At 36.9% G+C, this 13,658-nt stretch overlaps 1 protein-coding gene across 1 annotated transcript in view; it reads right to left on the reverse strand.

Moving 5' to 3' along the window:
• Positions 1 to 13,658, reverse strand: part of LOC102824771 (complement factor H-like) — a 522,059-nt gene that overhangs the window by 122,473 nt on the left and 385,928 nt on the right. The window contains 2 exon segments of the mRNA XM_006834236.1: positions 2,071 to 2,247; positions 4,217 to 4,399. Of these exon segments, the coding sequence (XP_006834299.1) occupies positions 2,071 to 2,247; positions 4,217 to 4,399 (360 nt within the window).

Below are 13,658 nucleotides of genomic sequence, written 5' to 3' on the forward strand. Positions count from 1 at the left end.
ATTATTCCTCTTCATGCTATCCAGCATGAATCTTAGACTCTCTTCAGATTGTTTTATCCTTTTAGCTGCTTGCTCTTCTACCTTGGCAGTATTGAGAGATTTGTTTTCCAGTTCACTAGTTCTGGCTTCCATCTCTTCTAATCTGCTCCTTTCCCCTTTCAGCCAATTGTCTATTTCTGATATCTTATTATTGATCACCTGGACATCTTTTTGCAGGTTTTTCATTGTTTCCAAAGCTGTGTCAATCCAATCTGATTGTTCCTGCTTTCTTTCCTTACTTCCTTATTTTCCTTGACCCCTTTTTGGATTATTTAAATTTGTTTCCATATCATTCTTCTGAATTCCCTCTCAGGAATATCCAGAACCCACTCCTCCTCCTCTATGAAGCCTTTGTCTGTCACCCAGAAATAGAGGTTCAAGTTATCTTGTGCAAGGGTCTTTCTGTGGGCAAAGTGAAGCCCAGTGAATCTTAGAGGAAGAGTAGAAGACACAGGAGCCATACAGACTCCCCAACTGTGGGCTGGTAGCCAGAGGCAGCGGTGATGTGAACATAGCATCTGACGTGATTTACAGCACACCTGTCCAGCAACATAAGAATGGGCATGGATAATTTAAGGAAAGGTAAGCGATTCATTTTGAGAGTCTGTTGTTATTGTTTAATGTTTGCCTTCTATAAATAATCATGAGTTTTATTTTGCCTATACTGTGTAACTGTCCCATGTACCCATAAAAGTCACAGATAAATGTAGCACCCATGGAATGGGTGATACCAGTGGGTGTATAGATACACCATTTATAACAGTCTGATGGCTGCCTACAGTTTAAGAGACAGCCTAGCTGCATGTGCAAAGTAGATAGACCAACATACAGGCATATAGTAGCATTGCCATTTACCTACCTGTTTCTGAAAAACAAAACAAAATATGTGAATTCCTTGTCTGACATTTTGTCATTTTTCTTCTTCTTTCTATCACCAAATATATCCTAAATATATTTGGTCCTTGGCTCTGCACCTCTTCAGTCTTCACTGTACCTGAATCGCCACCATTTCTCACCATGCATGGACTTCCTATCTTAACTACCACCTGCTCAAAATCCAGAAACAACAACAACAAAACCTTTCAATATGCAAATCTATTAAAAGCATTGGATGAATGCAATTCTAGTATGCCCTAAAATAATATAATCTGAATACTCTTGCCTTTGTCTCCTCTCCATCCTCAGCTAATACAATTCTCTCATATCTTGCAGAGAGTCTTCTTTTCTTGACATTTCTCAAATAGAGGTTTTGCTTTATAACTTTTCTCATATTATTTCCTTTACTTGGAACACTCTACATCCACTCATTTTACAAAGATTGAATACAATTTTGTATCCATGGAAAACCGTAAACGTACAAGAGATTTTCAGAACAGTTCAAGGAAAGTGTTGGTATCTGAAATGAAGTTCCTGATAGGAACTGAAAAAACTAGAAATCAAGATGGGAAAAAGCAGAAAGTTATGAGTCAAACCATTGAAGAGGTTGTGACTAATCATAATCTGGTAATGAGTACCCAGCTTTAAATCATCTGAAATATTGCATATAAGATTACTTGACACAATTTACAGTTTAATGACAAATCTGTAATGTATGTATGTGACCCATTGGAAACATTACTTTGATGCACTGTTGTAAATATAGATTATTATTTTTAGAGTTTAAAGCTCTGGTGGTGGTGGCATGCTGCGGAGTTGGTTCCAACTTATAGTGACCCTGTATAAAGTTTCCAAGGCTGCACATCTTTACAGGAGCAGAAACCACAACTTTCTCTGGTGGAACGGCTGACTGGGCTGGCAGTTTCTAATTGCTGACCTTGAGGTTAACAGCCTGACTTACAACCACTGCTCTACCAGAGTGTCTTATTTAAACACTATATCCTCCTATTTACATTAAATCCTGAGATACCTTGGTTCTAATCATTCCTTAGCAATGCCTCTAGGTAATTAAAACACCCCCCTATAAGGGAAATATACAGATTATATTATCCCAAAGAACAAATACCTGAAAGAAAGAAAGTGAATAGAACTTACCATAGCACGTTGGTGTATCAGACCATCCATCATCACCACATACTAAAGTGCCTGTGGTGCTTCCACGTGCATTTTCATAGCCACCTCTGCATTCATATTCCAACTTGTCATTGAGTTTAAACCATGTGCCATTACTTTTGGCTCTGGCATTCTCAAATACTGGAATTTCACAAAATTCTAGTGCATGGTAAAATTGAGGATTTAATAACATGTTATTTAATGAGCAAACCAACTGGGTAAATCCCATCTCAGAAACAAAAATGGTTTTCAATTATGTACCTTTTTAATGTAATCTAAGAAAACCAAAGATAAACTGTCTCCTAAAACCATTACTACATTAGAAATATATGTTTATGCTGATAGTATTCTTCACATTATTTAAATCATCTGATAAAAATTATATTAAGTACATTTTTCTCAATTCTGTTTATACCTATGATAACTTCCAATGCTGGTTAATATGATAAAACATTAGAGGTGTGTGATTCTTGTTCAGAAAATCACAAATATATATAATTATATATACATTTTTTTCATTTAAAATGCCAGTCTAGTTACCAGTTAAGACCTTTATAGTAAATAGATTAATTGGATATAAAGATCTATATATTAGTTATATGACATTTTATGTTTCATAACAAGTCTTCTTATAATATTTGATCACAATTTAGAATAAAACACATTGATATGAGAGCAACTTTAATTTTTTTTTTTTTTAGCCAGAGCACACAGTATATACAAAGACTGAAAAAACTAACTACTGTACAGTAGGATAGACATTTTATATTTCAAATATACCATTGAATAACTTGAACAATAAGGTAATCTAAGCAAATTGTTATTATCAGATCTTTATAAACATCTAGTTAATGGGGCAGTATTTTAGTACTATCAAGAAATGTTTCTGTTCATTACCTAGATATTCAAGAAAATTTTCAAAAAGCGCAGCAAGAATTTCCGTAAGTGGACCTCTCCTACAGTATTAATTGTATAAACTATAAAGGTTAAAATCTTCTAGGATTCTGCACTAGCGACTTATCTCTTCCCTTAAAAACATAACACTTATGTCATCAGCAAGACTCCAATATAAAAAGCCTGGACACATCAAACAGGATGGTTGGGCTAAAAAAAAGTCAAGTATACACTGGAATAGACATGAGATTCCCTAACTAGCTTTTAAATCAGGAGACTTCTTTAAAGTAGGAAAAGCTTGAACTTAAAAGATGGAATTCTATTCTACTGGTAACTACTTCAAAAAGGCAGAACAAACCTAATCAACTACCTAATTATAACTGTATACTTATACAATTATATACCGTATATGACACTTAACAACAACAACAACAACATGATATCTAGATTACATATATGATTTCTACATTACATATCTGACTCCTATATTATACCTATAGTTCTACATTCTCTCTATATATCTACATTATATATATGATTTCTATATTATATATATTTCTATGTTATATATATCTAAATTCTATATTATCTTTATGATTTGAATAGAATATATACATGGTTTCTATACTCCATATGATGTCTACATTATAATCAGAATTTATATATTTTATTTATGATTTCTATATGGCATATTTCTATATTATAACTTTTATGTTATTTATTATTTCTATATTAGATGGACTCTTGGATAAGCACTGGACAGCTAAACACAAGGTCAATTGTTCAAATTTAGCCAATCCTTAGAAATCCTATACAGGGTCTCTAAGCATCAGAACCAACTTGACAGCACTGAACAACGGCAACATCAACTTATATTATTTCTATACTCTATATGATTTTGATACTATATTTAATATTTCTATATTTTATGTATGATTTTTATATTATATATCTCTAAATGGTACATATGACTTTTGTACTATTTATAATATTACATTGAAATTCTTATGTAATTTTTATGTTTTTTTTAGCATGTTACTAGAGGGGAAAGGCACAAGAAAAATATAAAAATACATTCCAAAGTATTTAATCCTTAACAAAAGTATTTTATCCTTAAAAATGGAACTATGTCAGCTCCATCCCTTACAGTCTCACTCTCTAAAATCACATAATCAAGTTGGAGTAATTGTTTTTAAAAGTATCATCTGAAAACTAAACTTAGCAAATTACTTACTAAGGCATACAGGTTGAATTGACCATCCACTTTCCAAGCATGTAATGAATCCTGATGCTTTACCATCTGCTGTTACATACCCTGGTTTACACCTATATTGTGTTCTTTTATTTATAAGATATGAAAACTCAGATTCAGAAAAAAAGCCATTATCAATGTATATATCTGATTTTGAGCATGTTTCTAGAGGGAAAAGGCACAAGAAAAATATAAATATACATTCAGTTAACTTTTATTTATCCAGTGTCAAATAAAATGACAATATGATAAAATAGTAAGTCATTTACAAATGAGTCTGAAGTAACTGCAATTATCCAGGTTCTTGTGTCACATAAAATAAACTACATTCCACAAGATATTACATCAAGAAAGCTTATTCATTTTTTTCTTAACAAAATGTTTTCAGAGAGCACTGTGGGATAAAACACTGGACTGCAAAGTCGGTTTGAACTGCAAGATTGGTGATTAAACTCCACCAGCAGCTCCTTGTAAACACTATACAGGATTGCCCAGAGTCAGAAACAAGTGAACAGTCCTTAACAACAACATGAAACAGCCATTTGTTGATATAGCTCTAGGCAAGCTGTAGGATTGCATATCCACTAGAAAATTAGATTTCTAATAATGTCTGAGCAGGGATTATGAGTCCTGCACCATGCATAGATTGGCAGTTGCCATAGCATTGACTCTGATAGAATAAAATACTGTCCAGTTCTGTGTCACCCTCATGATCAACAGTATGTTCAAGTCCTTCTTGCAGCTATTGATTGATCCCTCCTGATGAAATTCCTGAAGCAAGTGACTTTGTGCTGTTGTGATCCATAGATTTTCATTCAATCATTTTCAGAAGTAGATGACCAGGCCTTCCTTCCTAATCCATTTTAGTCTGGAATATCTGCTAAAACCTGTCCACCTTAGATGACCCTGCTGGCATTTGAAATATTGGTGCCATAACTTTCAGCATCATAACAAAATGCCAGCTACCACAGGCAGTGGTACTTTAGAAGAACTTTTTCACACTAAATACCTGTGTTAGAAAAGAAAGTGTTTCATATCAGTAACTTCAACTGATCAGACTTCTTATTTATGTAACTATAGCTTCTCACAGCCCTTATCTATAGCCTAGTTGCTTTTAGGGATTCTTTATTGTCTTAAACTAAGGCTACAAGGAAGAATGTTTATAATCACTAAGCCTAAGCTGGTAGTAATTCAACTGACAAATCCTGTCTCCTAATAGTCTTAAGAACATTGTTAATATAAGTATTAAAACTACCTATGATTACAAGTAGAATAAAATGTAGCTAATATATGGCTTCTAACTTTTAATAAAAATATACTAAAGTATAGGAGAGTCAAAATCTAAAGTAAAAGGATACTAAAAAAAACTAATAAATCAGAGAATGATTCAAAAGGAAAAAAATAACTAGGGGTCTGCACAGAGAAATATTTCTTCCCTTGTAGCTTTGCTATCCAAGGAAAATAATTCATTGTTGTTCTGCAAAAACAATGAATTCTTCTATATGCAAGGTCCTCGTCATCTCATTTATTTATTTTAATTCTTCGATTAATATGTCTCAATTTATTCATTTTAATTCCTTAATTAATTATGGCTCTTGCCAAATTTTAATATAAATTATAAATTTTATAGTATATACAATTTATAACTCCCTTTATCTATTGTAATTTAAAAATGGAAAATACAACTTTCTTAGGTGCTCTTTAACTACGAAGGTCCTGATATAAACAAGAAAAAAAATGCACCCAGAGAACAAACAAGATGGCAGATTCGATAGAAGTGCAATGAGGAGTTCTGTCAGCAACAACACAGAATACCAGACCAAGCAGGCTGAGGGGATGGTGCCAGAACTCTGAACCACATATAAAGGACTATTTAGAAGGTTGGAAGGCTTATAGCTAGGGGAATTTGTAGCAGAAGCAAGAAATACTTTGCTTTCTAATTAATGATGCTCAACTACTCCCGGAGCCACCTTCTTTGGCAAGACCAAGCGGGGGAAGGATCAGAGCAGCCACAGACACAGACGCAGAGATTAAGGTATGGACATTCTTCGATTTTATGTTTTTTTGGTATCTGTTCATTGGTCTTTCGCTGTCTGCATACCTCCATTATGGTGACTAGAGGGGGTGCCTGAGTGAGTGGACACCCCACCCACACCTCTGGAGGGTTATACTACGCATGTGCACAGATCTCTTCAAATTTAAAGTGACAGTTTCCACTAAAAACTAAATGGCTGTGCAAAACAGCCACAGCCGACCCTGAACTGCTTATCACTAGGAAAAAGGCATGAGTGGGGATTGTGGAGTGGAACAGGCAGACTAAAAAGAACATAGGATGAAAATTAGATCCTGCATTACGTCACAATGATCAACAGTGGCATTTGAAATTTTGCAGGAAGAAGATTGAAGAGGGAAATCCATCTCTTGATCACATCTACCTAGAAAAGATCAGAAAGCATAAAAAGCACCAAAATACATTCTAGAACAAGAAGAGGAGGTGGAAGAACAAGATAGATAGGGGAACACTGCAACAGGTTTGTATGACCCAAATGGCCAGAGTTAAATAGTGATGCATGCTCAAATTTGGAACAATAGGGCTCTGTGATACAGGGATCTAGACATAGTTTAAAGAGGTGAAATAATGTTAAAATGTTTGACTGTCTTATGAATATCGGTTTCCTTTGCCTACTATTATTAAAACAGACACTTGAGTGGGATAGAAAGGAAAGTTGGGAACCATGATTACAGAAAACATGTAAGCACATCTTCTGCATGTAACTTATTATTATACCTAAAAGGGGTTCTAGAACTTGCCCAGTGAAATAGGCCTCCTGCAAAGCCATTGCAGTGTATAGGACCTTAGGTGGGATCCTGAGTCCCATCCAGAACCTTATGAGGTGGGACATTACCACTAGAAAGGACGAGCTGACCAGCCTGGAATAGCTACACTGACAGAAGACACAGCTTCAAAGAAAGTGCATCAGGAAAAACCCAAAACAAAAATGTCAGCGTGACTGGCTTCTATAAGAATAAGCAAGCTGTTCGCCAGGAAGACTTCAAGGCAGACAATCAAGTTCGTTCAGCACAAACTCCCCTCTAAGACTGAAACTCAAAGGGAACACATGAACAGGCATGTAAGCTTGTTGGTGACCACATTGGTCTATTGGTAAGTGGAAGAGGGGGAAAGGCAGCAATGATGAAATGAGCTGAATTCAACCACAGTCCATTGACTTCTGTTGACCTGGACATGAGAGTGAAGAGGAAGGGCTGGTTGTTCCAAAGTGTGGTGAGACCTGGAGACACTTGAGCCTATAGACAATGACATAGCCACAGAGGGCTTGAGATGAGAGTGAAACATCCAGCTGATATGAAGTGAGAGGAGATACACAAGAACACCCAAACATGCAGACAGTACCCATTTGACCTAGCTTGATGGCTTGACAATCAGGACCTGACTAGAGAAAGATTGCAATTAAACAACAACAAAAAAATTTGATAAAGTGTTTAAAACAAGGGTAAATGCTACAATTTGATGAACCTGACCTATACTCATGGAGGTAGTAACTCTAAATACCAAAAGAGAAAGAAGGAATCTTCACATCAAGTATCAATGCTATCCCCTCTGTACACAGGGTAGATAGGGATGGGCAATTTAGACATTGGCTACCTAAAATGAGTGGGAGATAAAGGCATCAAGTGACTGGCTTATAAGATTTCAAGAAGGAGTTTAGTTTAAGAGTGAGAGTATGTGTCAGCAGGAGTGGGGAGGGTGGGGAGAAAGAGTCCCCACTGAATAGTTTTCATCTTGTCCAGATGGGTCTGGTGAAAAGAGATGGGGATAAGATTTATATGATTCAATAGTGAATAATTGCTATCATGACTAATTGCAACTGTCACAATTGTAAAGATAGAAGTTTTGTAACAAAAACAGAGGAGTGGTTAGTCTCACAGTCCAGAAACAGAGGCCCTTAGGACTATCAAGGGAGAAGAGCACATGCAGAATGTGGGGCCTTATCCAGAGAAGCAGCTATGGCAGAGATGGAGGCAGAGATGAGGTTATGGATAGTGGGAGCCGTTGAGGACTCTAGATTATTGGGAAGAGAGGGACTAAGAGCTGGTGGCCAGGAGACAGACTTGCAGAATGTACCCTCTAGAGGTGTAAATTATTATATATGCCTGAGTGGTTAAAATAAAAAAATAGCTAAAATGAATAGAAAGAAATATTGTTACCTGATGGAGTATGCAGGGGATTATAATCATTGTAATGAAACCAGGTCTATGATTTGTTGAATGTAAAACTGATGATCTGTCCTGTAAATTTTCACTCAAGCCACAATAAAAACCTTTAAAAAAAAATGCACCCAGTAGTATAATGAATTATAACTAGTAATTGATTACACTTGATTCAGAAAATTTGAACCGAGGTAGGATAATCATTACTTAAGATGAACTCCACGGGAGGAGACAAGATGATATGCTAGTGACACATTATCAAATATGGCTGAAAACACATGAACAGCAGAAGACAAAACAGATGACTGAGACCACCTAAAGGTAGACATTTATGTGAATCAAAATATTTCACCAAAAGACTAAAAAGAGAACCCACAGACTGGACAAAAATTTTGGAAATGGATTATCAGATAAGGCACTAATATCTAAAATTTGTAGAACACTTCACCACCTCATCAAGGAAAATATAAGTACTTCAATTAAACAATGTGGGAAGGACATGAACAGATGCTTCACCAAACAAGACATACAGGTGGCCAATAAACATAGGAAGAAATGGCTGTGATCATTATCCATTAGAGAGATGCACATCATAGCAGCAAGGAGTTATCACCACATGCCAGCATTAATAGCAAAGTTCAAAAAAAACAAAAACCAACAAATGCTGTAGAGGGTATTGAGGACTGCAACCCTCATACATTGCTGGTGGAATTGTAAATGGTGCAACCACTGTGGATTATGGAACGGCACAATCTAAACAAGTTGGAAATAGAAATAGTATATGACACAGCAATTCTTCTAATTGGTATGTATCCACAAGAAATAATAGCCATGATATAAATAGATACGTGAACACCCATATTCACTGCAGCACTCTTCACAATAGCCAGTGGATGGAAACAGCCTAAATGCCCATCAACAGAAGAATGAATGAACAAACTTTGATACATACACACAGTGGAATTCTACACAATGTTGAAGAATAGTGATGTATCTGAAAACACTTCATAATATGGAGGAAGTTATGCTGAGTGAAATTACTCAGTCACAAAAGGGCAGAATATTATCTGGGAGCACTACTGTAAAAAGTCAAGGAAAGATTTTCATGCTAAAAGACACATTCTTAAATGGTTTCCAGGTGTGAAAAGGATGGGAGACTAATTCACTGACTAAAGAGTAGACATGTGTTAACTTGAGTGACAGCAAAAACAATATGCAAGAGGGAAGTTGGCAGAAGAATAATGAAGACAGGTAAAAGACAAGAGTAGTGCAAGAATTAATGGAACAGAAGTAAACACAGTTATATTCACATTCCTACAAAAACGTGGCATCAGGATTGGAGGAAGACTCATTAACAACCTGCGATATGCAGATGATACAACCTTGATCGCTGAAAGTGAAGAGGACTTGAAATTTTACTTATGAAGATTAAAGAGCACAGCCTTCGATATGGATTGCATCTCAATGTCAAGAAAACAAAAATCCTCACCACTGGACCAATAAACAACATTCTTATCAATGGAGAAAGGATTGAAGTTGTCAAGGACTTCATTCTTCTTGGATCAACTATCAACACTCGCGGAAGTAGCAGTCAAGAGATCAGACGACGTATTGCACTGGGCAAATCTGCTGCACAGGAACTTTTTAAAGTATTGAAGAGCAGAGATGTCAGCTTGAGGACTAGGGTGCGCCTAACCCAGGCCATTGTGTTTTCAATAGCCTCATATGGATGCGAAAGCTGGACAGTGAATAAAGAGGATCGTAGAAGAATTGATGCCTTTGAGTTGTGGTGTTGGAGGAGAATACTGAGGGTGCCATGGACTGCCAAAAGAACCAATAGATCTGTTTTGGAAGAAGTGCAGCCAGAGTGCTCCTTGGAGGCCAGGATGGCTAAGCTTCGTCTCTCCTACTTTGGACATGTAGTCCGGAGGAAACAATCGTTGGAGAAGGATGTCATGCTGGGTAGGGTGGAGGGTCAGAGAAAAAGAGGAAGACCTCCAACGAGATGGATCGGCCAAGTGGCATCATTGATGGACTCGGGGGTGGCAGCGGTGGTGAGGTTGGCCCAGGATCGAACATTGTTTCGTTCTGCTGTGCATGGAGTCGCTATGAGTCGGTTCCGACTCGATGGCACCTGACAACAACAACAACAACAACAACAGTGATCTATGTGTAGAGACACAGACTGAAAGGGTGTGGGAGAATATCCACAAATATATAAAGGATTGACAGAGGATATTTGTACATGAGCCTTTGTACAGACCTTTGCTGCAAAAATATCTATGAATGCGGTGAAGCATTCCAGTGTAAAAATAATTAGAACTTCCTATACATTACCAAACACTTTGGGTGAATGAGTTGGTGGGCCTGGGTCAACTGGCATAACATTGTCCATAAAGACAGTGTTCTACATCCTACTTCTGTGAGTAGTGATTGGAATCTTAAAAGCTCAGGAGTGGCTATCTAAGTTGGAGCAAGAAAAGAAGAATGCAGAACAAAGAAGAGTGATGAAAACTGAAGACTCTTGGAATCAGTTAGTCCAATGGAATAATGAAACACAAAACAGCAGTCTCCACACCTCTGAGACTAGAAGAACAAGGTGATTCTTGGCTACCACTACCTACTATTCTGAAAGGGATCACATTAGAATGGGGTGGGTCATGTCAGACCCACAGTCTGTATAAAACCTCGATATCATTTGGTCTGACCCCTTCAAGGAAACAGCAGTCCCAGATATCACACTGGTTGTGGTAGTTGTAGTGTGCCATGGGTTGGTTCTGATTCGTAGCTACCCTGCATAGGGTTTCCAAGGCTGTAATTTTTTACAGGAGCAGAAAGCCTCATCTTTCTCCTGCAGAATGGCTGGTAGTTTCAAATGGCTAATGTTGAAGTTAGCAGCTTGACACATATCTACTACACTACCAAAGCTCCACAGCCATCACATTAGGTGTGAGTTGACTAAATGTTTTACCAAATGTAGCAGGCTAAATTTTAAGCTGATAATTTTGTATGGCCCACAAATGATGTTATAAATTTTAGCAGAATAAAGGTTCCCCACCTCTGCATTAGAAGAGCCTGGAAAGAGTCAGAGAAAATGTGGAACAAAACTCAAAATTATAAAAGAACAGGACAAAAGAGACTGGAAGAACCCAAGACTATATATAACCCTCCATCATTCTTTAGGTCTGGGACTGAATTCACATGATGGCTAAATTTTTAGCCAAATAGTAGATAATTGGAGTCCAGGTGTGTCACTATTGATTTATGCGCCAGACTGCAAAGCCGTTTGAACTGCAAGGTCAGCAGTTCAAGCTCACCAGCTGCTCCTAGGAAACCCTATACAGGGTTGCTATGGGTCAGAAATGACTCAACAGCACTTCACAAACAACAACAACAAGTAGATAATTACATAGAGAGTACAGCACTAATAAGGTATGCTCACCTTGGAATGGTCAAGCATTCAAGATTAAAAGTGCAACCTTTTTCTAAAGACAAAATTCAGAAGTGTTGCGAATGAAGGTGGAATGCAGACAGTAATCACAAGCTACACGAAGAGAATTGCAATCATTAAAATGAAAAAAGTTTATTATTTGTTAATTGCCAAAGACTGATAATCTGCTTTGTAAACCTTTACTCAATTCGCTTTAAAAAGTTTTAAAAATAGGAGAAAACTTTGATACACCACTCTCGATGAAGGAAAGAACAACTAAAAAGAAACTCAAAAAAGACACAGATCTCAATACCGCAAACAAGTTGATGTCACAGACAGATACAAAACACTCAACCCAACTGTAATGCAATGCATATTCTTTTCCAATGTATAGGAGTAATTTTCCAAAACACACAGAGCAGGTATCAATAAATTAAAAACATCAGACTAATACAAAACATCTTCAAAACACTCTAAAATCAAATATCAATAATAGGAAGATCAGGGCAAAAAATATATAATACATGGAATAATACCCTGTTGAAAAACTACTGGGCAAAAAGAAAAAGAAATATGCAAAAATTATTCTAAAAGAAAGAGAATTCATATACAACATACCAATACCTTTGGAACTCAGCAAACAGTGCTCCGAAGTCAGTATATAGCAACAAAGCTCACTAATTAAAAAATGAAAAAAAATTCGACACATTAATTCAACAATTCTCATAATTAGAAAAAGACTCACAAAAAGCCTACAGTCTCCATAAGAAAGGATATAATAATGATTAAAGAAGAAATAAAAATTAAATGAAAAACGGAAAAAAATAGAATAAACAAAGCTAGAAGTTGGTTCTTCAACCAGATCAACAAAACAAGAGAATTTGGAGTGAGAAAACAAGATGGCGGATCGGGAGGAAGAGCAGTGACAAGCTCTGCCGGGAACAACACAGAATACAGGATCAAGAAGACTCAGGGGATGGTCCCAGTACTCTGAACCACATATAAAGGAATGTTTAGAAGGTTGGAAGACTTACCGCAGGGGAGTTTGTGGCAGAAGCAAGAAATCCATTGCTTCCTGGTTCGTGACACTCAGCTGCTCCGGGAGCCACCATTTTGTGTGGGGACAAGCGGGGAAAGGATCAGACAAACTATGGGTGCCTGACAGAGCCACAGAGACAGAGGTGTCGACATTCTTTTTTTTTTTTTGGGTATGCTTCCGTTGGTCCCTTGCTGGCTGCGAACCTCCATTCTGGTAACTATAGGGGTGCCTGAGCTACTGGATACCCCAGACCCAACCTTGGAGGGTTCTACTACGCAGGTCCATAGATCTCCTCGAAATTTAAAGAGACAGTTTCCACTTAAAACCAAACGGCCTACAGATACTCAGCCCAAGAGCAGCCCTTGAACTTTTATTGTTTGCTTTTTGTTCTGTTTTTTAACATGGGAAAGAAAAGGATAGGGCTGTAGGGAGGATAAGAGAGCTCATATTAGGCTACAGATTATTTTTTTTTGTTTTTTAATTTTTAAAAAGTTTTTTTTTTCTTCCTTCTTTTTCTTCTCTCCCTCCTCTATCTTTTCTGTGAATAGAGACTGCAGTATCAGACTTGTTTTTCTTGTTGGTGTTTTTTAGTTTAGTTTAGTTTGTTTTGTTTTTTTTGTGTGATGGTATTTTTTTGCTGTTATATGCTCCCCCTTCTGCCTTTGGAGGACTCTTTGTCTCCCTATATTACACAAGAAGAGTCAGCAACTGCTACCATACAGCCA

Source organism: Chrysochloris asiatica, unplaced genomic scaffold (assembly GCF_000296735.1).
Source record: "Chrysochloris asiatica unplaced genomic scaffold, ChrAsi1.0 scaffold00009, whole genome shotgun sequence".
NCBI lineage: Eukaryota > Metazoa > Chordata > Mammalia > Afrosoricida > Chrysochloridae > Chrysochloris > Chrysochloris asiatica.